The sequence below is a fragment of the Phoca vitulina genome, unplaced genomic scaffold, assembly GCF_004348235.1.
Source record: "Phoca vitulina isolate PV1807 unplaced genomic scaffold, GSC_HSeal_1.0 scaffold52, whole genome shotgun sequence".
NCBI lineage: Eukaryota > Metazoa > Chordata > Mammalia > Carnivora > Phocidae > Phoca > Phoca vitulina.
Window position 1 is genome coordinate 3,751,760 of NW_022589755.1, and position 23,737 is coordinate 3,775,496.

Consider the following 23,737-nt stretch of genomic DNA (forward strand, 5'->3'; position numbering starts at 1 on the left):
AGGTGTGGGCGGGGCTGCTGGGTTCCGGGTCCAGGTGTGGGCGGGGCGGCTTTCCCCTCTGCAGTCTCCTCGCTGTGTGTTCACACCTGCGTGTTTGTGTCCATTTCCTCTTTCTGTAAGGACACCAGGCACAGCGGTGACCTCATTTTAATTACTTCTTTAAAGACCCTATTTCCAAATACAGGCACACTCGGAGGTACAGGGGTTAGGATTTCAGTGTATGAATGTTGGGGGACGCGACTCAGCCCATACCTACCGGAAGCAGTCAGTAGAAATTCCAGCATCATTATCTCCTGCTTCTCTTATTTTATCTCCTCTTTTCCAGGCTTCCTACCTCAAATCACACTCCCCGATTTCAAAGCGGAGTGCACAAAGCCTTAGTAATTAAAACAGTCTGGTGCGGGGGGCGCCTGGCTGACCCAGTCGGAGGAGCAGGGGACTCTTGACCTCGGGATCCTGAGTTCCAGCCCCACGTTGGGCAGAGATTACTTAAAAAAAAAAAAAAAAAAAAAAGTGAAGATGGTAAATTTTACGTTATGCATATTCTACCGTGCTGTTACCAAACACAGCACTATTAAGGCATGGCTTACAGAAATTAGATGACAGCCAGCTGAGGGAACCAGGGGTCTGGACCCTGACCCAGAACACAGCCCTGCTCCCCTAGCCCGAGTCCTGAAGGGCAGACACAGGGATCAGGGCCCAGTAAAGCAGGCAACCATTTTGTGAGCAGGACATGGGTCCGATCCCAAAGACATAATAATAAATAATACCATACTTTCTTGAACCCGTGCCACGTGCAAGGAACCATGCCAAGAACTTACATTACATATGTCACCAGCTCATTCAGGTCAATGCCATCAGCCTTGCTTTCCTGCGGCTCAGGGAGAGACGCAGTGATGAGCAAGCTTCCACGGGGCTGGCGCGTTCCTTGGGACCCACTGGCCATACGGCACCTCCTTCTCCAAGTGAAGGAAAAGCCGCAGAGCAGAGCCAGTAGGAGGGTCTCGAATTCCTCTCTGAGGGCACCTCTGTGACAGCATTTCCTTCACTGCAAAGCACCAAGACATCTTATGTCATTCTTGTTGCTTTTATTTATTTTTTTATTGACGTATCATTGACATACTGGAAAACTCAGCGGTGGTTTTTCTTTAGTGTATGCACAAGCTTGTGCAAATGTCACTACAAACTCCAGGCAATCTTCCCCACAGCAGAAAGAGACACCCTAGCCCTTAGCAGGCACTCCCCAATCCTCCCCCGCCCCTGGCACCCCCTGATCGCCTTTCTTTTACTTTAGAAAAGGGGGAGAATAGGTATAGACCAAAGGAAGGGGGGAGACAAAGGACGAGGGGCAGAATCCACACCATGGTGACCTGGCCCTTCTCCCCTCCCTCCCACCCAGCCTGAAGAGGTGCTGCGTGGCCAGCTCTGCATGCCAGGACCTCGCGGCCGCCCTGACGGCCAACCAGAACCTAACGAGGGTGGACCTCAGCTGCAACGGGCTGGGGCTGCCGGGCGTGAGGCTGCTCTGCGAGGGGCTCCGGCATCCCAGATGCAGGCTGCAGGTGATCCAGTGAGTCTCCGCACCCTCTTGACACAAGGCCACTGCTGTAGACAAGCCACCCAGCATCCCCTGGGGCGCTGCTTCTCTCCCCTCTGACACTTCTGGTCACAAATGTGTGGCGTTTCCCGCAGCAAGCAACTCTGCCACACCAGTGGGGGGGCGTCCTACAGTTCCCTAACAGTTCAAGTCCATTCTGCCACCATCTACCTGGAGGTGGCGTCATGTCCCACAGGTGAGGGCTTGGTCCCCTGAGATGGCCCCCCGCTTCCCCCCACCCTGAGCTTCACTGTCAGTTACAAACCTGTTGTCACCTGGCTTCTTCTTTTTTTTTTTAATATATATTTTTTAAATTTATTTATTCGACAGAGAGAGAGAAGCGAGAGAGGGAATACAAGCAGGGGGAGTGGGAGAGGGAGAAGCAGGCTTCCCGTGGAGCAGGGAGCCCGATGCGGGGCTCGATCCCAGGACCCTGGGATCATGACCTGAGCCTAAGGCAGCCGCTTAACGACTGAGCCACCCAGGCGCCCCTGTCACCTGGCTTCTGAACCTGCCTCGGGTTTGATTAATCTCCTGGGGTGGCTCAGAGAACTCAGGGAAACACTTACCTGTTTATTAAAGAATATGGTGAAGGATGCAGATGAACAGCCGGTGGAAGAGCCACATGGGGTGAGGTCTGGGAGGGTCCCAGAGCAGGAGCTTCTGCCCCACGGAGCTGGGGTGCGTCACTCTCTCAGCATGGACGTGTTCACCAGCCTGGAACCTCCGAGCAGTGTGCTCTTGGGGTTTTATGGAGCCTTCCTCTGTGGGCTGCAGATCATTAACTCCATTTCCAGCCCCTCCCCCCTCTCTGGAGGAGGGTGGGGGGCAGGGCTGAACGTTGCCAGCCTCTCATCCTGGCGTGGTCTCTCTGGTGCCCAGCTGCCCACGGGAGCCCACCTTTTAGAACCAGAGACACTCCTAGCGTTCTTGTCACATAGAAAATGCAGGGGTTTCAGGAGCCCTGTGTCAGGAACGGGGTGGGGGCAGAGACCAGCACATGAGTTTCCTACTGTCTCCTGCCACGTCTCATCCCGTTGCTGACAGTGAACTCCTACTCAGCCTTTCGAGAACCATCTCAAACTCCCCAGAGAGTCTTCCCTAACTGTGCATGGTTTGCCAAACCTGAGTTAGGCGTCCCCTCCACCGTGATGGTTTTAATAAACAGTAGCTCACTGTCTGAGCACCTACTGCGTGCCCTGCGTGGTTCTACACCCTGTCCCTTTAGTAAAGTATGTAGTCCTTGCAACAACCTTAGGAAGCAGGTGCGATTATTATCCTTATTTTAGAGGCAATGAACCTAAGGCACAGCGGCAGCTCCCTGAAACATGAAACAGACTTGCTGACCGCTTGCTGGAGGGCGCAGGGCTAGTGAGCGGCAGAGATGGACGTACCCAGGTCTTGAGCTCTAGAGGCCCCACCCTGAGCCATGGTGCACTCCTGCCTCGATGACATCACCTTCACCAGAGGATACTTGCTTACCCCTCTGCATCATCAGACGGGACGCTCCTTGCTGGAAATGATGAAGTCTTGTTCATCTCTGAGCTGTAGTGACACGTGTAGGTTTGTGTTGGGTGATTCAAGGGGCTAGGGGATGAGCCAGCAGGATAGAGGACAGCAAGATGGCGGCCTCTTCAACGTGTCTTTCCTCCTGAGGTTGAGGAAGTGTCAGCTGGAGGCTGGGGCTTGCCAGGAGATCGCCTCCGTGCTCAGCACCAATCGACACCTGGTGGAGTTGGACCTGACGGGAAACGCACTGGAGGATTTGGGTCTGAGGCTGTTATGTCAAGGCTTGAGGCACCCAGTGTGTAGGCTGCAGATCCTGTGGTGAGTTCTTCATGGGGTCAACTTAAAACACAAGTCTCCTTGTATTGAGGGATGGTATAAAAATCCATCCACTGTCTGTGCACCCATGTTTGTAACAGCCTTATTCACAAGAGCCCAAAGGTGGAAACAGCCCAAATGTCCATCCACAGGTGTATGGGTAAACAAAATATGGCATATACATACGAGGGATATTACTCTATCTTTAAAAAAAGCGTGAAATTCTGACACATGCTCCGACGTGGATGAACCTGGAAGACATGATGTTAAGTGAAATGTCAATCACAAAAGGACAAAGATGTTACGATTCCACTTATGACATCCCTAGAATAGTCAAATCCAGACAGAAAGTAGAACAGTGGTTGCCATGGGACCAGGGCAGGAGGGAATGGGGAACTGTGCAGAGTTTGTGTTTGGGACCATGCAAAGTTCTGGACATGGATGGTGGTGATGGTTGCACGGCCTTGAGAATGTACTTAATGCCACTGAGTCGTACACTTAAAAATGGTTAAACGGGGCTGGTTCAGTTGGAAGAGGGTGTGACTCTTGATCCTGGGGGCATGAGTTCGAGCCCCATATTGGGTTGGGTATAGAGATGACTACATAAAAAGGTTAGAATGGTATAAAGTAAGCTTTACACTCAACGTGGGGCTCAAACTCAAGACCCCATCAAGAGTTGCACGCTCTGGGCGCCTGGGTGGCTCAGTCGTTAGGTGTCTGCCTTCGGCTCAGGTCATGATCCCGGGGTCCTGGGATCGAGCCCCACATCGGGCTCCCTGCTCAGCGGGAAACTTGCTTCTCCCTCTCCTACTCCCCCTGCTTGTGTCCCCTCTCTTGTTCTCTCTCTCTCTGTCAAATAAATCAATAAAAATATATATATATTTAAAAAAATGAGTTGCACGCTCTACCGACTGAGCCAGCCAGGCACCCCACGTGATATATATTTTACCACAATAAAACATAAATAAACAAACATCAAGGGGATAGTAACATCAGTGACAAGCACCATAGAGCCCCCTAAAATAAAGGCCTTCCGCAAAAACTCCTGTGGTCACCAATGACAGACACCCCATCTCAGTGTGGTTGAAGACAAGTGAATTTGTTGGCCTCTGTGACCAAGAAGTCCGGAGGGAAATACTGGTTTCAAGCACAGCTGAATCCAGGGACTCACGTGGTAAAATCAGGACTCTGTCTCTGTCTTCCCTTTCTATATATAGGAAGACACTTTGCTAAATGTCAACCGGGGACATCTTTGAGGGACAATAGTGTTTTCCTGCTCTATATTTGTATAAATTAAGGCACTTCTAACAGCACCCCAAACACGTCACTACAAACTTACGGCGTAGCACCAAAGAGAGGTTGAGGAATCACACGTGACGAGCACAGAAATGTTGTTCTGTATTTTCTTGATTATTTTAGCCAAGAAAATGCATTGCACTAAAAATAAAATAAAATACACATACCATAAAATTTACTGTCTTACGATTTTTTTTAAAGTAGTCTCTGCACCCAGCGTGAGGCTCAAACTCACCACCCCAAGATCAAGAGTCGCACGCTCTACCAGCTGAGCCAGCCAGGCGCCCCTACCATCTCACCATTTTGAGGCATACAGTTCTGTGGTATTAAGCACATTCACACTGTTGTGCAAACATCACCACCGTCCATCTCCTGAACTTTCCATCTTGCAAAACTGAAACTGTCCGTTCAACACGGACTCCCCATCTCCCTCCCCCGGCCCCTGATAACCTCTGTTCTACTTTCTGTCTTTATGAATTTGACTACCATAGGTAACTCTTATAAGTAGAATCACAAAGTGTGTGTGTGGGTGTGTGTGTGTGTGTGTGACTGGCTTATTTTACTCAGTATCTTTTCAAGGTTCATCCACATGGTAGCGTGTTTTAGAGGTTCCTTCCTTCTTACGGCTGAATAACATTACATTGCGTGGATATATCCCAGTTTGCTTATCCATTCAATTCATCCACCGATGGACACTTGGGTTGCTTCTACCTTTTAGCTATTTTGAATAATGCCGTAAACACTGGGGTACAAATATTTCTTTGAGCCCTTACTTTCAATTCTTTGGGCTATGCAACCAGAAATGGAATGGATGGATCATGTGGTTATTTTTTAATTTTTTTAAAAGTATTTTATTTATTTATTTATTTGACAGAGAGAGACACAGTGAGAGAGGGAACACAAGCAGGGGGAGTGGGAGAGGGAGAAGCAGGCTTCCCGCGGAGCAGGGAGCCCGATGCGGGGCTTGATCCCAGGACGCTGGGACCATGACCTGAGCCAAAGGCAGACGCTTAACAACTGAGCCACCCAGGCGTCTCTATTTTTTAATTTTTCATGGAGCTGCCATATTGTCTCCCACCGCCACTGTACCATTATTCATTCTTACCGACAGTGCATAAAGTTTCCAATTTCTTCACGTCCTTGCCAACGCTTGTGATTTTCAGGTTCTTTTTTTTTTAATTCTTAAAAAAACTGTATTATTATCATTTTTTATAATGGCTATCCTAATGGATGTGACGTGGTGTCTCGTGGTGGTCTTGATTTGCATTTTCCTAATGATGAGTGGTGCCGAGCATCTTCTCATGTGATTTTGGACCACTTGTTTCCTTACTGTGGAGAAATGTCTATTCAAAGCTTTTGCCCATTTTTTAAAAAAATGAGTTGTTTGTTTGAAAACTATTACGATTGGGGATAGGGAGGATAAAATTGGCGCTGTGTGGAAAACACTCCATGATGCATGCTGAATTGGATTTTCTGCAGGTTGAAGATTTGCCGCCTCACTGCGGCTGCCTGTGAGGATCTCGCCTCCACCCTCAGCGTGAACCAGAGCCTGATGGAGCTGGATCTAAGCCTGAATGACCTGGGGGACCCCGGGGTGCTGCTGCTGTGTGAGGGCCTCAGGCATCCCCAGTGCAAGCTTCAGACCCTCCGGTGAGTCCTGCTTTGCTCACCATCATCCGAGTCCAAATCCACAGCCCTTGCTCTTATGTCTGGGCTCAATGGGGTCACGCTCACTCCCCTCTTCTCGTAACTAACCTCTTAAGATTTTTCTGCCATAGGGCCTTTGTACAAGCTGTTCTTTCTTCCTGGGATGCCCTTCTGCTTTGCTAACCCCCCTTTTACCCTGGTGACATCTGTTTTATCTGTTAGGACTCAAAACAAATGCTTCTTCCCCATGCATGCCTTCCCTAACCCTTGAATAGGGTCTAGATTCCTAGCTGTGGGATTTAATTTGATCTTATCCTTCTCAGCATCACTCATTAAAACTCGTCATTCGTGTGCATGGGTGTGATCTTCCAAAATGCAGGAGCTGTGTCAGCTCTATACTCTGATGGCCACTATAAGACCTGGCTCAGGGGTGTTTGGAAATACATATTTTTTTATTGTTATGTTAATCCCCATACATTACATCATTAGTTTTAGATATAGTGTTCCATGATTCATTGTTTGTGCATAACACCCAGTGCTCCATGCAGAACGTGCCCTCCTCAATACCCATCACCAGGCTAACCCATCCTCCCACCCCCCTCCCCTCTAGAACCCTCAGTTTGTTTTTCAGAGTCCATCGTCTCTCATGGTTCTTCTCCCCCTCCGTGGAAATACATATATTTTATTTTAATTTTTTATTAAGTTTTTTTGTTTTAAGTCCAAGTTAGTTAACATATTTTTTTAAAGATTTTTATTTATTTATTTGACAGATAGAGACATAGCGAGAGAGGGAACACAAGCAGGGGGAGTGCGAGAGGGGGAAGCAGGCTTCCCGCGGAGCAGGGAGCCCGATGCGGGGCTCGATCCCAGGACCCTGGGATCATGACCTGAGCCGAAGGCAGACGCTTAACGACTGAGCCACCCACGCGCCCTAGTTAACGTATTTTTAAATGAGTGAATGCATGAATACACCCAAGGAACAAAAAGAAAATGCAGAAGGCTGTCAATTTTCAGAAAATCATTTTTGGGGGCGTCAAAGGAGAGTCTGTCTGTCTGTCCTACAAAAGCCTCATCTACTATCTGATGTCGTTCACGCTGGAGGGATTTTTTTTCCTTTCGAGACATTGTGAATCGCGTACCTTCTATTGCTTTTGTTACGTTTGGAGAAGTGCCCTGTTTCTTCACATTCTTCTCTCCACCCCATCCGGTACCACAATATCACTATGGACCCACACACGCCTCTGCTTTAATTCTGTCTCCTTCATTGGCACCCCGAAGCTCATCGGCAGGCATGCCTGTCTCACTTTGATGTGAACGATACATCTCACCAATGTCCCCGCCCCACTTACCATTATACATTCAGGATGTGCTGACCTGGTCCAGACATATCTACCGCGTTCCTTTGAGCTGACCAGCATGCCATCCTCTGCAAACACCAGAGGCTGTGGAGTCGTGGCCCTCCCCCCACCCCCACTCTGCTGTTCCTTCTTGTCCGTGTCCCTTTCTGAACCCCAGTGAGATCCCACCCCCAGGGGCAGAGTCGCACACTCAGCCTGCATTTGCATCCTTGGTATCGCAACCCTTCTGAATAGCTCTCTAGAAAGATCGGCAGTTTACTCTTCCACCCGCAATTTAGGAAAGCTACTTTGCCGGTTATCTTTATGGTTATTCAACTTTCTATCTTTAAAGCCCTGGTGGGTGTAAAATGTTCTTAAATGGCATTTCCGTGTTGAGTATCTCTTCATGTGCTTATCAGCTTTTTCGGTTTCCCCATTCTGTGAATTGCCTATTCGTATAATTTATTGATTTCTTTGGTATGTGTCCTACATTTCTCTTGATGCGCAGATGTTCCCTGTTCCAGACGTTAATCTTTTGTTGACTGCATACCTTGGAAGTGTCTGCTCAGCAGGTCACCAATCTGTCAAATTGTGGATGCTTTCATCAAACGTTTGAGGTCAAATCCATATGTATTTCTATGACTTATATTCTTGTGACAGGTCTAAGAAATCCTCTGCCAGGCACCTGGCTGGCTCAGTTGGTGAAGCAGGCTGACTCTTGACCTCGAGGTTGTGAGTTCAAGCCCCACGTTGGGTGTAGATTACTAAAATAAATAAGTAAAACTTAAAAAAAAAAAAAAAGGAATCCTTTGCTAGTACACCATTGCAGGTGTATTCAGTTTCTTCTTTGTGTTTACAGGTTTGGTTAGGCAGGGTTCGATTTTCTTTTTCTAATTTTTGTGATGCCATTTAATAAAGGACCCATGCTTTCCTTGCTGATTTGTGACGCCAGCCCTATTGCAAACTATTTTCCCATATTGCAGTTTTTTTTTTTTTTTTAGGTTTATTTATTTAAGGAATCTCTACATCTAACACGGGGCTCGAACTCATGATCCTGATATCAAGAGTCCCTTGCTCTTCCGCCTAAGCCAACCAGGCGCCCTCTCCCCCAGTCCATGCTCTCCACGTGTCTGTGCTCCTAATCTAATTTCCTGCCGTTGTAATTTCTGTAATTTGTTACATGCTCCACTGTTAGGAAGAGTCTGTCTTTTGCTTTTTGTTTTTGCAGATTTTCAGTTATTCATAGATATTTATTCTGCCGTTAAATTTTATTTATTTAAGAAAAAGATTTTATTTATTTATTAGAGAGAGAGAGAGAGAGAGAACGAGCAGTGGGGAGGGGCAGAGGGAGAGAGAGAAGCCAACTCCCGGCTAAGCAGGAAGCCCAACGTGATGTGGGGGTGGTGGTGGGGCCTCCGGCTGAATCCCAGGACTGGGAGATCATGACCTAAGGCGAAGGCAGATGCTTAACTATCTGAGCCACCCAGGCGCCCTTCTGCCATTAAATTTTAGGATGCATTAAAAAAAAATTCTTTTTAGAACACATCGGTCCAGTTACCCCAGCGTGGCTCTTATTGACTGAGGCCAGGCTCCTTCTCTTGTCCAGACACATCAGGCCAGCCAGACGTTTACATTTACACAGATCCTGCGCGTCACCCTCGAAGGAAACGAGAGTTCAGGGTTTCACCGCATGGGAGCTATCTCAGGCAGAAATGTCTGAAAACTAGGAAAAAAATACTATACTATGAAATATAGCACTTCTGACTCTCTGAAGCCCCCACACAGTCTTCCGACCGTGGCCGAGGGCGCCCCAGGTCTGTGACCTTGAGCAGTGCATGGCGTCGGTCTGTCGGGGCCTGGGAGCTCACAGGTGTGGTAACAACGGGTGTGACACAATTTTCCACCCCGCGGCTATCGCCAGGAGCAAAGGAAGTAATGCTTACAAATCACTTGCTGTTAGGGAGCCTGGCTGGCTCAGTCAGAAGCGCATCTGACTCTTGATTTTGGGGTCGCGAGTTTGAGCCCCACGTTGGGTGTGGGGATTACTTAAAATAAAGACAAGACAAGACAGGGAGACCTATGTAAATCCCTTGTTGTTACCGGTCCATGTGTTCAGAAAATCCCCGTGTTGAAGTCTCAGCCTCCAGGCCCTCAGAGGGTGGCCTCCGGTGGAAATGCGGGCCTGGAGGCTGGAAGCTGGGAGATCAGGTGTCGGCCAGGGCTCCATTATCGAAACTGGGAGGGGCACAACCCAGCCCAGTACAGGGCTGTTGCAGATAAAATTAGTTCAGGTGGGGCGCCTGGGTGGCTCAGTCGGTTGAGCGTCTGCCTTCAGCTCAGGTCATGATCCCAGGGTCCTGGGATCGAGCCCCGCATCGGGCTCCCTGCTCCGCGGGGAGCCTGCTTCTCCCTCTCCCTCTGCCGCTCCCCCTGCTTGTGCTCTCTCTCTCTCTCTCTGTCAAATAAATAAATAAAATCTTAAAAAAAAAAAAATTAGTTCAGGTGAGGGCCTGCTGGAGCGGGGCAGCCCCGAATAAGGTGTCCTCACGAAGAGGGAAGAGGGGAAATTCGGACACAGGGCACACACAGGAGGCCGCAGTGTGAACGTGGGGGCAGAGATCGGGGTGATGCTTAAGGCCAAAGACCCCCCGGGGCAGAGCCTGGAGCAGGTTCTCAGGGCCGCGGGGGATCCAGGCTCCCAGCGCCGTGAGACAGTCAGTTTCTACCCTGTGAGTCACCAGCGGGGGTACTCGTTACAGTAGCTGCTGGACGCTCATACCCGGGCACCCGTCCGATGCCCAGCCCATACCAAATATTCCTGTGTTCCTTCCTTCCCGCTCCCCTCTCTCTTTCTTGTTTCTCTCTCCCTTCTGCCTGCCCACCCGCCTGCCCCTTGCTTCTCCCTTCTGTCTGGGGGCGCCCGGCACGAGAGCCCTCCCCGGGGACGTCTGCGGGCTGAGTGCGCTGGGCTCTGGGCGTCCTGTCTTCCAGGTTGGGCATTTGCAGGCTCAGCTCGGCCGCCTGTGAGGGTGTCTGCTCGGTGCTCCGGGTCAACCCCCACCTTCGGGAACTGGACCTGAGCTTCAATGACCTGGGGGACGCGGGCATGTGGCCGCTGTGCGAGGGGCTGCAACACCCCACCTGCAGGCTCCAGAAACTGTGGTGAGCCCCGGGCGCCGGGACGGGTGGGGTCCTGGTGGGGGGGCGCGTCCTTGTCCTTGTGTTCTCTTCGTGGAAGGGCCATCCCTCCACGGCCCTGGAAGACACCGGGCGCCCCGAGAGGTGGACAGAAAAGCTGCAAACAGCTCACAGAGGAATTCGTTCTCTGTGGGGTGCAAACACAAAATGCCTCACTTTCCCTTCGCCCATTGCCTGTAAACATTTTCTGTAAAATTCCCCTTTCTGTTGACATTTACTTGCGCAGATGCCTGGCTCTTCAGTGACCTTTATAGAATAAAAAATCAGTCTGCTGCAGTGTGAATTCCAGCCAAATGTGAATTGTCCCTTCCTCCTCCTTCTTTCTCCCTGGAACCTGCCTGGCCCCCACCCCGAATGACTGTCTGTTTCTACTGTGGCCGTTTCTGAGTCTCTCGATTATCTGGGGCCCTGGGTAGGTGGGCATCGAGACGGGGGCTCAGGGACAGCACTTTCCCCTTATTGGTGCTGCTAGGGTCCCGGGCTGTCAGTATCTACCCCCCCCCCATCTGGCAGGTATCCAAAGGCCACCTCTGTCTTTGGGATCACATGCGTGTTCTTACGGGACCCCCTCCCTCAGGAAGTGCCCCAACTGCCCAGTCTCCTGACATGGAATCTGGGTCGACCTCCTTGCATAGCCCCCTCCCCCACCACGGGTCTCACCCTAACCTTCCTCTCCTGACCCTTCTGCACCACGCTGGTTTTTTCTCTTCCTCTGCAAGTCCAGAGCTGTTGTCTTGTTACCTCCTTTCGGAAGCTGGCATCTCTCGTCTCACAGGCTCAGCGAAACGAAGATTAAAATATTTCCACTTAGCATCCCAGCTGTGACGGTACTGCTTTCCGACGGTTGCTGCGAGGACTAAATGACGAAGCAAACAAAGCCCTTAGCAAGGTGCTCAGCACAGAGTTGGCCTTCAGCATACACTACTACCTGTTCTTATTGTAACAGCAGAGAATGCAGGGAAGAAACACAGTGGGAGGCAGATCGGAAATCAGAATCAGATGGCACACTGTTTGGGCAGGTGGCAGCCCAATTCATACTGGCTCCTGGGGGAAAAAAAAAGGAGGGCTTATTGACGTGTCACTGATCTTGCTTCAGGCATGGCTTGATCTAAGTGTTTGGACACTTTTTTTTTTTTTAAGATTTTATTTATTTATTTGATATAGAAAGGGAGAGCACAAGCAGGTGGAGTGGCAGGCAGAGGGAGAGGGAGAAGCAGGCTCCCCGCTGAAGAAGAAGTCCGACGTGGGGCTCGATCCCAGGACCCTGGGATCATGACCTGAGCCAAAGGCAGCCCTCCACCGCCTGAGCCACCCAGGCGCCCCTAGGTGTTTGGACTCGTGATCTCTATTATCTTCCGTACTTTTTGCTGTATTGATTCCTCTGTTGAATAAGTTTAGCCTTGATCCTGCTTGATGGCAAAACACCTGCAGCTCTAAGGACTTCTTACCAGGTCTAAGTCCTGAAAGAAAAGCTCCAGGAGGCAAGTAAGGTTCTGATTCACCCATTTGGGGTGGGTCCTCTGTCCAACTGAAACCATTCATGGTAACTGGAGACATGGAAACCAACCAACTCAGGCCTGGATCCTGAGCTTAAGGACAGTGTGAACCCCAGATGGACAGAGACTGGGGTTTCAATGAGAAATTGGGGTTGAATTACCAGGAAGGGAAGTGGGTACTTGACTGCAAAATCAGTGGGCATCCTAGAGAGATGGAGCTGTGAATTAACAAGCGTCCTTAAATGCCTCTTTTAAATGTTTTCCATCACCACGTTGGCCTTAACCAGGACCAGCTGGGTTCTACTCTGCTTTCTCTTAAATTGGTCCTCTGAAAACATCACCCTGAATCCCTCTCAAGAGACTTTCCAAAATAGCTCCTTATGTTTCTTTAACCACTCCTGGTCTTCCACAGGCTGGATAGCTGTGGTCTCACAACCAAAGCTTGTGAGGATCTTTCTTCTGCCCTCGGGGTCAGCCAGACCCTGACGGAGCTCTATCTGACCCACAACGCCCTGGGGAACGCAGGGGTCAGGCTGCTCTGCAAGGGGCTGAGTCATCCTGGCTGCAAACTTCGAGTCCTCTGGTGAGAGACGGGTTTCTGGTTCTGAAGGAGGCAGGGGCGTGGGGCTTGGAGGTGGGAGTGAGGGTCGGTAATCGAGATCCATGGTTCAGATGGACAAATAAGCTAGAAAATTTGGAAACATTTCCTTCGTGCGCTGATGTGTGCAATTAGCGTGGATTGTCCTCGCTAGCTGGGTGACTTTGGGTAATTCACTGAGGACCGACTTCCTAATCTGTCAGATGAGGCCGTTGTAGCTTAGAGAGAATCTGGAATTACTCTGCCAGGCCTCAAGTTCTAATTCTGTCACTTGGCAGTTTTGTGATGGGTTTCTGCAAATCGTTCCACCTCTTGGCTCCTCAGTATCCCCCAGACTGAATGAGCCGGCACAGCTCAGGGACATACGCTGGTGTATAGCTTGGAGTCCAGCCTGGTTCCCAATGAGATCTGGTTTCCAACGAAGTACCAGATAATGAAATTATGGTAATAAGGCAGGAGGCGTGATAGATTCGAATGCCACAGCAGTGGCCTGGAATAATGTGTCCCGCTCTGTGTCCTAAGGTTATTTGGAATGGACCTGAATAAAAGGACCCACAGAAGACTGGCAGCCCTTCGGCTAATGAAACCTCACCTGGACATCGGTTGCTGAACAACCACTGGCTGTTCTCTTGGGAGTCAGGACAGAGGAAGGGGATCCCAGGACCAGCGCGTTAGTCAACGTGATGATCAGGCTCTTTTATCTCCTGCAAACTCCCATGCAGGATAAATCCCTTCTGCTTGGGGACTGTCATCAACGTGTGATGGAGCGTGGAGCATTAGTTTTGGGAATGCGGATGTCATGGAGAGAACTTAGGACAGGGCCCCAGATGGTTCTCAGCAGAGGGTGATTTTGCACCCCTCTCCCTCCCTGGGGCACTTGGCAATGTCAGGAGACATTGGGGTGGTGCTGGGAGCTACTGGATGTAGTGGGTGGAGGCCCTGGATCCTCCCAAACATCCCGCAAAGGACAAGACAGCCCCCTACGGCTAGTGTTTAGTTAAAATGACATTTGTGTGAGGTTGAGAAACCTCGCTCAAGGACCAGCGGTGCAATGGGGGTGCCAGGCAGCGTGCCTTAGGACGCTGGTCATGCCAGCGGGCACACCCACACCCTGGCGGTCTTGTTCTGCACGTGGTCCTGCCGCCGGGCTGGAGGCAGGTGCACCCCGGTTGGACCCCTTGCCAGGGCTAGCCGACTGCAGGCCGGCCAAGCACCTGTACCGTGCTGTGGTAAGAACTCGAACAAACCCAGGTTCTCCCTGTTGGGAGATAGGGAACCTCAGCCCCAGCCGGTGACGGGCCGGAACCCCCAAGGACACCGTGAGCATGCCCCTCGCACTGAAGCCCTAAGTGAAGGTGTCTGGGAAAGACTGGAGCTTCCTAGGAAGCAGAGGTAATTTGTCGAGGAACCCGTGACTTGTAATCCACGGATGTCTGGAAAGGGAAGTAAATCAGATTCCGCAGACGTCATTCCTGTGGGCATCAATAAACGTCCCACGAATGGTCACATCACACTGGGCTCCTGGAAACCCAGCCCTTTCCATGACTGAGCCCCCCTGTAGCGTGTCTGGCCTCCAGCCCCGCCCCCCCTAACAGCCCCACAGGTCATGGCCAAGGCCCTTTGCTGGAGCTGAAGCAGAAACATGGGCCCGATGCGCAGACCCTGGGCTGCCTCTCGCGGAGGGCCCAGTAAGGTCCGTGGGAGGCTCTTGGGAGGATGAAGGTTCAACAGGATGCCTTGTAAGGCGGCGTTTGGGGCCTCCTAGTGGCACGGTGGAAGGGACGAGGCAGCTCCCTAGGCCTGACTTTGGGGACCGTACCGCAGTACTTTGGGGAGACCCGTGGGGCACAGCCCTCCAGGACCACTGAGGGTCTGTTCCACTGAAATGGTTATGAAGCCTAGCAGTCCATTCCCAGTAAAAGCTCTTATAAACCAGCAGCTAAGTTTAACGTGTGCTGAGAGCATTTTCCCTTAACAGGGAGGAAAAATGGCATTTTAGGACAGCCTAAAATAGCAGCCCTGCCGGGTGCACCCCCCCGCCCCCAGCACAGGCAGCATTACATTTTCCCACTGTGAACCTCGAGGTCCTGCATTCACTTGAATCCTACAAAGCGTTCATTCCTGACACCCTCCTCCCATTGCCCTTTTTCACTATGACCACGTCTTGAGCTTAGCTTATCATCTCGACACTTGGGATTGTGGAGAAGGTGCAGGAGGGGGGGAAGTTATTCTAAGTATCAGGGTGACTCCTTTATGGGAGGATAGGGAGACCGTGGCACCTGTCCCCATGTTGGGGTGGGGAACTGCAACCATTTGGGGCTTCCCGTGCACGTTCTTTAACACCTGCGCATGGCCAGGCATTTCTTTTTCGACAATAGTGTAAGCATATAGATGTGAAGCCCAAGAACCAGCCCCTCCCTCCCCACTGCACGGGGCCAAGTCTCAGGCTAGTCAAACCACACAGAAGCAACATGCTTAGTTCGTATTTTATTGGACTGATTCGACTGATTCGACTGATTTTCACCATTTGAGACGTAAAGGTAACAGGACTGAGAATGTCAACAGCAAAGAAGCCACCCACAGAGGAGCCAACTGGAAAGGTTCATGTTAAATCTTTGGATTGGAATGGAGGGGAAAAGCTGTTCAGAGCTGAAGGAAGGTCCTTAAATCTCAAGACTACTGATACAAGGGCCAGTTTGTGGAAATAAAGTCCCGAATTGCACAAATACCCACTAGGCAGGACAGAAGGGCGTGGGCTGTGGGGACAGCTGGTCTGCAGCAGGGTCGGCTGGGCTGGGCCCCAAGAGGTAGGAGGCTGGAAGTCCATTTTCTTTAAAGATTTTATTTGACAGAAAGATAACAAGTAGGCAGACAGGCAGGCAGAGGGAGAGGAAGAAGCAGGCTCCCTGCTGAGCAGAGCCCGATGTGGGGCTCGATCCCAGGACCCTGGGATCATGACCTGAGCTGAAGGCAGATGCTTAACCATCTGAGCCACCCAGGCGTCCCTGGAGGCTGGAAGTCTAGAGGCACCACATTCACCCAAAACCCTTGCTTCCCAGTCCGTCTCGAGGATGCAGCCGTTTTCCTCAAACAAGGATACACAAAAATGGGAGCACTTTCCAGACAAGAGAACGGGGAGTGCCCTCATTTTGTGTATCCCAGTGTGAGCAGTTGGATTCTGCTCCTGGAAGCCACCGGAAAAGGGTGCCGAGCCACACGCGGCATTGGGAAGCCTAAGAGAAATAAGTTAAACACGTTAACACTGAAACGTCCCCAGTTCCACGGTTGGTTGTGCGTGTCCAGAGGTTTCCTGAATCCTAAAAACCCCATTTCCCCACGGATAAAGGTCTCAGTTGTTGATCCAGAAAGCCCCGAAGACAGCTGGGACCAGAGCAGGATCGGGGTTCCGTTGATAGTGCCCACCAGTAACACCCAAATATTGTAGCACTTTTCACTGAGTTATCCGAAGAGTGCTTCCACATTTGAGTGCCACGGGAGAGCTGCAGGGACGTGGCCTGGATGGGGCTCCCGCTTGACCCAAAACGTGGCTGAGGTCGGTCAAGGAGCAGAGCTTCTCAATCGGGGACCCTCAAAAAATGGCGGCACTTCCCTCCTTAGAACAGAAAGTGCCCCCACAGTTTGAGTGCCACAGGTCGAGTAACCACGGGTGGCCACGAAGGGAACCACTCAGCAGGTAGGAAGTCCTGCAGGGCCAGTGATTAGACCCGCCTTGCCCCTAAAGATCTGGCAGATGGAACGGGACGATAAAGCGAACAGATAAAAGGTCACCAACACCCCCCCAGTTTAGCACATTAAACATCCATTGAGAACACATTACATGTAACCCCACTCAAGGTCAAACACTTAAGGCTTGGCGACGTTGAACAACAGACCTGGTTTGCAGTTTGTGCTGACACTGGACGTGTGAGATTGAAAGAACTGGCTTTATCACCCCAAAGGGCACGGAAGAACCAACTTTCCCACTCATTAACATTGTAAAGAACCCCACACTCACACCCATTCATCTGAATAGAAACCCACAGGGGAGCCCACAGGATATAGTAAGGTTTCAGAGGCTGGGGGGGGGGGGACTCAGGGGAAAACGGTAGAGAGTGGGAGAAAGTTGGCAACCTCAGAAATGAAAGGCGGAAGGGAAGGCCCTACAAGACGGGAGGAGGAAGGAGCAGAAGAGGAACAAGTCATACTCACTACGGAAGAGAAGGCGGTCACGCGGCTTCCCAGGGCAGGTAGCGCTGCTGGGCTCTTATAAAGGCTGATGGCCCGCTCTCCCTTGACTCTGGGGGAGGACCCTTCCCTCCTCCCCTTCTCCGCCCAGACCCACCTGAGTGCCTCTGATTGGAGCTGGTCTGGGTCAGACACTCCCTTAACTGTTTGTTAAACAGTTTACCCTTTTGTTGGGTGTCTCTCCTGGGGAAATGCGGACAAGTGACCAGAGGAAAGTAATTCCGTCTCCTGGGGTGGGGGTCGGTTATGGATTCAGCAAACATTTAAGCATGATCTGTATTAGATTTACTGAACTTACGAGATTTACCAGGCACTTTGCTAAGCTCCAGCGGTGGGAGGGATGAATAAGACCATGGGATGTATCGTCTAGAACAGTGGTTTCCAACCAGGGGTGGGTTTCTTTCTCCCCAGGGGACAGTTGGCAATGTCTAGGGACCTTTTTGGTTGTCAAAATTGGGTTGTGGGGGGCAGAGTGCTTCCAGCATCTAGTGCCTGGGGGTCAGGACTGCTGGTAAGCATCCTCCAGCGTGGGCAGCTCCTCTCGAAGAGGGGTCCCCAGCTCCAAAGATGAGGAACTGATTTAGCACAAGGCTGATTACCAGGAAAAAAAAAATACAGCTCCCCCCATAACAAGCACACATACATATAATTGCTGTTAAACAATTTCATCTCAGTGTTGCAGCATACTCCTATAAATGGTGTTGGGAGTTCACCTCTGTGTTCTTAAAATTCCAATAGTCTGTTACAAAGTATTTAAAAGGGGCACCTGGCTGGCTCAGTCCATGGAGCAGGAGAAGCTTGATCTCGAGAGTCTGAGCCTCGTGTTGTGTGTAGAGATTACTTACAAATAAAAAATTTTAAAAACCTTAAAAAGTGGGCGCCTGGATGGCGCAGTTAAGCGTCTGCCTTCAGCTCAGTTCATGATCTCAGGGTTCCGGGATCGAGCCCCACGTCAGGCTCCCGGGGCCTGCTTCTCCCTTTCCTCCCAGCTCAGTGCTCTCTCTTGCTGTCTCTCTCTCTCAAATAAATAAGTAAAATCTTAAAAAAAAAAAATCTTAAAAAAAATGTTTTAACAACCATAAATTTGATACCTTTTAAAAGCGTGCACGAGGGGCATCTGGGTGGCTCAGTCGTTAAGCGTCTGCCTTCGGCTCAGGTCATGATTCCAGGGTCCTGGGATCGAGCCCCGCATCGGGATCCCGGCTCAGTGGGAAGCCTGCTTCTCCCTCTCCCACTCCCCCTGCTTGTGTTCCTTCTCTCGCTGTCTCTGTCAAATAAATATCTTAATACATACATACGTACAAGTGTCCACGTTTTACTCAATTCATGCACCTTGCTGAGGTCTGAGGCCTTACTGGAATTCTCCCCATGGCAGATCTTGGAGGTATGCCTGAAGCCCATGGGACCTGCTAAAGGAGGCTGGGGGAATTAAAATATGTAAGTAAAACAATAGAGAAATAGATAAAATGTGTTTTAAAGGCTGAAAGGCAATGTACAGAATGCTTTTATTGCAATTTCATGAATCCCCTACTGTTAGACATTTTCAATTTTTAAAAAAATTTAGGAAAATTTTTTTTTTTTAAGTATGCTCCACGCCTAATGTGGGGCTTCAACTCCGACCCCGAGACCAAGAGTCGGATGTTCTACCGACTGGGCCAGCCGGGCACTCACTCCAAAATTTTAGGATAATTTAAAAAATTATCCAAACTTTTCTGAGAGCAGCTATAAGAGTGCAGGCATTTCTGATGTCGTCTAGGATTCCGAGTTAACCCTCCAAAGGCTGTGGGCAGTTGACAGGTGCGACCACGGGGATGCAGCGATTCGCCCGGGGAAAACAAGGGCCAGAAAGAAGCAGGGTGTAGAAGTGCAGGCTCCAGATTCTTGCTCTGGTCCTTGTCGTGTTGCTGGAGAGCCCTGCTTATGACCTGCTGCAGATTCAGATCCGAACTGGCCACTCTCCCCTCCCACCACACCCGGACGCCTGGACGCCTGGGCCTTCAGGTGTTTCTCCAAACTCAGCAAGCTCTCTCCCATCACGTCACCTTGTCCTTGCACGTTTCTGGGCCAGTGGCAGCTTTCTGCTCCCGCCCTTGACCCCCATAGGCCTTTCTCCTCCTACTGAAAGTCGCCTGGTCTGGGGGGCTCCCCTGGGTGCTGCACAGATATAGTCCTGTATCCCGAGTCGACTGCAGACTCCCACCGGCTTACCAGTCCTATTTCTCTAATAAAGCACTTACCACTTCTGGTTATTTGCCAGTTTTTTACTTACCTCTCGCGCTTAGCTCCTGGGGAACAGTGGCTTGTCTGTCTTATTCACCTGTCCCCCCCCCCCCCCCCACACACACAATCCCCATCCCCAAAATCAGTCCTGGGTCTGACACACCGTAAAGATGCTGCAAGCATTTTTCCCCCAGGGTGATAAATGTGGTCAATGCAATTGCATTTAAGGAACATTAAACAAAGACTATATGCAAAGATGATTTTAAGTGAATTGATAGTAAAAGACCCCATTTGATACTTCCCCAGTGATCTGTGATGTTTCTGGTGAGACAGTGCAAGAGAATGAGCCCCTCTCGCCTTCCTCAGGTGCGCCAATTCCAAGCTCTGTCTAACCCTTGCTATTTTTAACCCGTCCACTGAAAGTTTCAAGTTAATATCACGGTTAGCTATTTACCCCCCAGCGTTTTGCTTTCTTTTCTTCCCCAGCTTGATTGACTTAAAGTCTCAAGTTAATATTCTAAAGATTTTTGGGAGTGGTTTTTTTTTGGGGGGGGGGATTCCTGATGGAAAGAATCAGAAATTCCATAGACTCAATTTGATAGCCTGAGGTGGAGGTGGTTGGGGGAGGTCCGGGATACACCGAAGCAGTTTTGCCTAATCAGGAATTCTTCCGGCAGAATTGGAAGATCTTCATTTGCAAGCCACTAGATCTCGTTGTCATTACAATCACCCTGGACGCCTTCCCCCGCACCCTCCCCACCCAGTCCTCAGCACTATCTGGCTGGTCTCCATACCAATGAGAATAGATTCTTTTGTGAAGATCGCAACGGTTTTTGAAATCCTTTTACGTTGGTATTGTTCCCTCTAATCTCATATCTATCGGTCCACAGTTACCTGCAGCCCCGGGGGTGGGGAGGGTCGATAATCCTATTTATGACATTAAGAGAATCCTGCCAATTTATCTAAAGGTACTGCTTTGGGACGAGGTTTGGGAGACAACGTGGGGGAAGGATTCTTTCCTGAGTAGCTGAGATGCTTCTCAAGGGCACACAGGACGTCTGCTGATGCCTATCCTGTTTACCTGTGTGCCCGACATCTCCAAGACTCAGTACACGTCCCTTCATATATCCTGAGACTTAGGGGTGCTGCCCTCGGGCCTGAGTGCTGGCAATACAATGGTACCTAAGAAACACTAAAGCGAAGTCCTGACTCGCCTGGAGTTGGCATTCGAGCGGGGAAGAGAGTGGGCAAGGAGCATCATCAACCAACAAAGCATGCGGTTACATTTGGACGTCACACCCCATGGAATGGACATCGGGAGGCCTGGAACGGTGGACACGCAGACACGGGAGGGTCCACGTGTCCGAACGTTACCTCCCCGGCCCCACGCAAGGCTGCGGATCAAATCGTGCCTCCTTCTGGAAGCTTCCTCCAGTGGGATTTTCTGTGTCTATAATACGTGTGATTATTACACTGACGTCATAAACCCACATGTTTATTTATTGTCTGTCTCCACAACTAGAATGGGAGCTTGTTGAGGGTAGAACGTTCTCCTGTTTTGTTCAGGGATGTATTTCCCAGTGCCTGGGACGTCATAGAGGCTTGAAAATATTTACCGAGTAAAGGAATCTGTCAAATGAAAAAAAAAAAAAGATCAAGTCTGGGGGAACACTTTAGTAACTGAAGGAATCCAGGTGAATGTGCTGTGGTGATCATTTTTGTATTTGAAAAGCATAAGCAAGCCTCTACTTTTAGGAACAGCCTCTGAGCACCTAGCAGAAGCCTTTGGGAGCACAGAGCTTAGAGTGTAGTGGGCATTGAATGAAACAGCCCATTTGGAACATTTTTTGAGGCATCTTTTTTAGTAGGCCCCATGCCCAGTGTGGGGTCAGTGAGGTGGGGGGGGCTCGAACTCATGACCCTGAGATCAAGAGTCGCATGCTCTACCCACTGAGCCAGCCAGGGGCCAGGAGCCCCTTGCTTGGAGGCATCTTTGCAAGTTTTGTGCTGGTTTTCGCCTTGATACATTGTATTTCCGCCAGGATGCATGCATACCTTGTGTGGTTAGGAAATTCAGGGAAGAGGGTGAGTTTCTGTCTCTCAGATGTGCTGAGGGGCTGAGGGAAGGAAACTCAGCATCTGTAATGTCAGGCCTCCCGACCCCAGAGTCGCTCTCAAAGACTGAAAGATGCTGAAGTTAAAAAATGGACATGACCCACAACTTGTAAGTCCGTTACATTCCCAGGCCAGTGGAGGTAACCCCCCAAAAGTTGACTTGGTAGGAAATCGGGGTTTCTGGTGCTAGAATGGGGGGCCCCTCAGACCGGGGTGCCCCCTCAGACCGGTGGTAGTCCTGCCCTCTGGATTGAGGGAATTGGGTAAAGCAAGTCCCTTTGGTCATCAGCCAGAAGTGCTCAGTTTGGGGCCGGCAAGGATATGGCCTCCAAGGTCACTCCAGGTCCCTGGACCTCTGCGTCCATCTGAGGAAGCCGGTGATGATACTCTGCAGGTGGTCTGGGGGGTCTTGTAGGCAATCCTGTTGTGGACACCCTCCTGGGGTCTGTTCACTCACTGGGTTAGGGTTAGGGTAACCCTCTCCCGTCCTTCAAACCTCCCCTGAAATACCCCTCATGAGAACGTCCATGACCTCAGGATCCTAGCCTGCCACCTCCCATCCCGCCACCTCACGCCGCTTTATTTCTCCTCAATACCCTCGTTGGACGAACTGTACATTTTTGGTTTTGTTGGCCAGTGTTGGGCTTTCCCAGTGTTCTGAAAGCAGGGATGGTGAAGAAGTCCCTTCCGGACACTTCTGTGTTCCGGGAAAAGACTTTCTGCAAACCACTGCCCTTCTCCATATGCCCAGGGAATGCCCCTGTCCCAAGACAAGGCCAAACATTGACCTCTGCCCTTTCAGCCTGAACCCGCAGACAAGGCCAAACCCAGACCCCGGGCTCCCTATTCTGTGTTCCCAGGATGCTTTAGCTGAAGTGAAAATCCTAGAACCAGAGAGGGTAATTAAGGCTCCCTGGCTGGGGGGCCCCTCAGATCGGTGATCACACTGTCCTGCCCGTTCCTTCCTAAAATCTTCCCCGGCAAAGCCACTCTGCCCAGATGTTCTGATCATTGCTTGGGTCTGGAATGTTCTCCCAGCTGCAAGAGCGTGAATACAACCAGTTTCCTTCTGTTTGGCTCTTGTCCTTGATCATTGCTTTGTTGACTTTCTCTCCCACCAACAACCAAAATGTTGTCAGAAAACGGCTATTCTGCGGACACCTGGGTGGCTCGGTTGGTTGAGCGTCTGCCTTCAGCTCTGGTCATGATCCCGGGGTCCTGGGATCGAGCCCCGCATCGGGCTCCCTGCTCGGTGGGGAGTCGGCTTCTCCCTCTCCCTCCGCTTCCTCCCCTCTGTTCCTGCTCTGTCAAATAAATAAATAAAATCTTAAAAAAAGAAAACGGCTGGGGTACCTGGGTGGCTCAATCGTTAAGCGTCTGCCTTCGGCTCAGGTCATGATCCCAGGGTCCCGGGATCGAGCCGCACGTAGGGCTCCCTGCTCAGTTTGCTGCTCCCTCTGCCCTTCCCCCTGTTCATGGGCTCGCTCTCTTTCTCAAATAAATAAATAAAATCTTAAAAATATATTATTTTTTTCAGTATGAAGGGGCAGCGGGCTGGCTCCATTGGTGGAGACTCTTGATCTCGGGGTTGTGAGTTCAAGCCCCACATTGGGCATAGAGAGTACTTAAACACACACACACAAAACAACCCCCCCCCCCCACTCTATCATTGTCATCTGCAAGAGAAGTGCTCATCCATGGCAATTTATGTAACAATTTTTAATTTTTCTGTGACCCTTGTTCTAAGTGTGAAATCGGAGACTTCTGGCCTGGGTTGTCATTACAAATCTGTCGGTTCAGAGGTGACCAGACAAAGCCACATATATTCCACTTTAAGTGAAGAGTAAAATCCAATTTCAAAAGGACATGATAATGAGATGAATAGTTTCTCTCCCAAATAGATTACGTAGCTAGACTAGAAGAGAGTTCCATATTTCATTCTTATTTTTCACTTTCGTGATGTCAGTTCTCAAAAAGTTTGTTCACGTAAGTAGATGAGAATGGGAGAGTTTTGGCACCGCGAAATGCTCCTCAATATTTTTAATTCTTTTTAAATGGTGTGAGCTAATATATAACATTTTAAAAATTAAAAAAAAAAAAAAAACCTAATCCTACTCAAGCTGTCAGCGTGAGTTGTTTTCAAATCCCCTTTAAGTTATGTAGC

At 50.2% G+C, this 23,737-nt stretch overlaps 1 protein-coding gene across 1 annotated transcript in view; it reads left to right on the forward strand.

Annotated features, from left to right (window-relative positions):
- Positions 1 to 13,603, forward strand: part of NLRP12 (NLR family pyrin domain containing 12) — a 27,736-nt gene extending 14,133 nt beyond the window's left edge. The window contains exons 5-10 of the mRNA XM_032388914.1: positions 1,400 to 1,570; positions 3,254 to 3,424; positions 6,197 to 6,367; positions 10,693 to 10,863; positions 12,808 to 12,978; positions 13,516 to 13,603. Coding sequence (XP_032244805.1) covers positions 1,400 to 1,570; positions 3,254 to 3,424; positions 6,197 to 6,367; positions 10,693 to 10,863; positions 12,808 to 12,978; positions 13,516 to 13,603 — 943 coding nt within the window. The remainder of the gene's footprint in view (positions 1 to 1,399; positions 1,571 to 3,253; positions 3,425 to 6,196; positions 6,368 to 10,692; positions 10,864 to 12,807; positions 12,979 to 13,515) is intronic.
- The last annotated feature ends 10,134 nt before the right edge of the window (positions 13,604 to 23,737 follow it).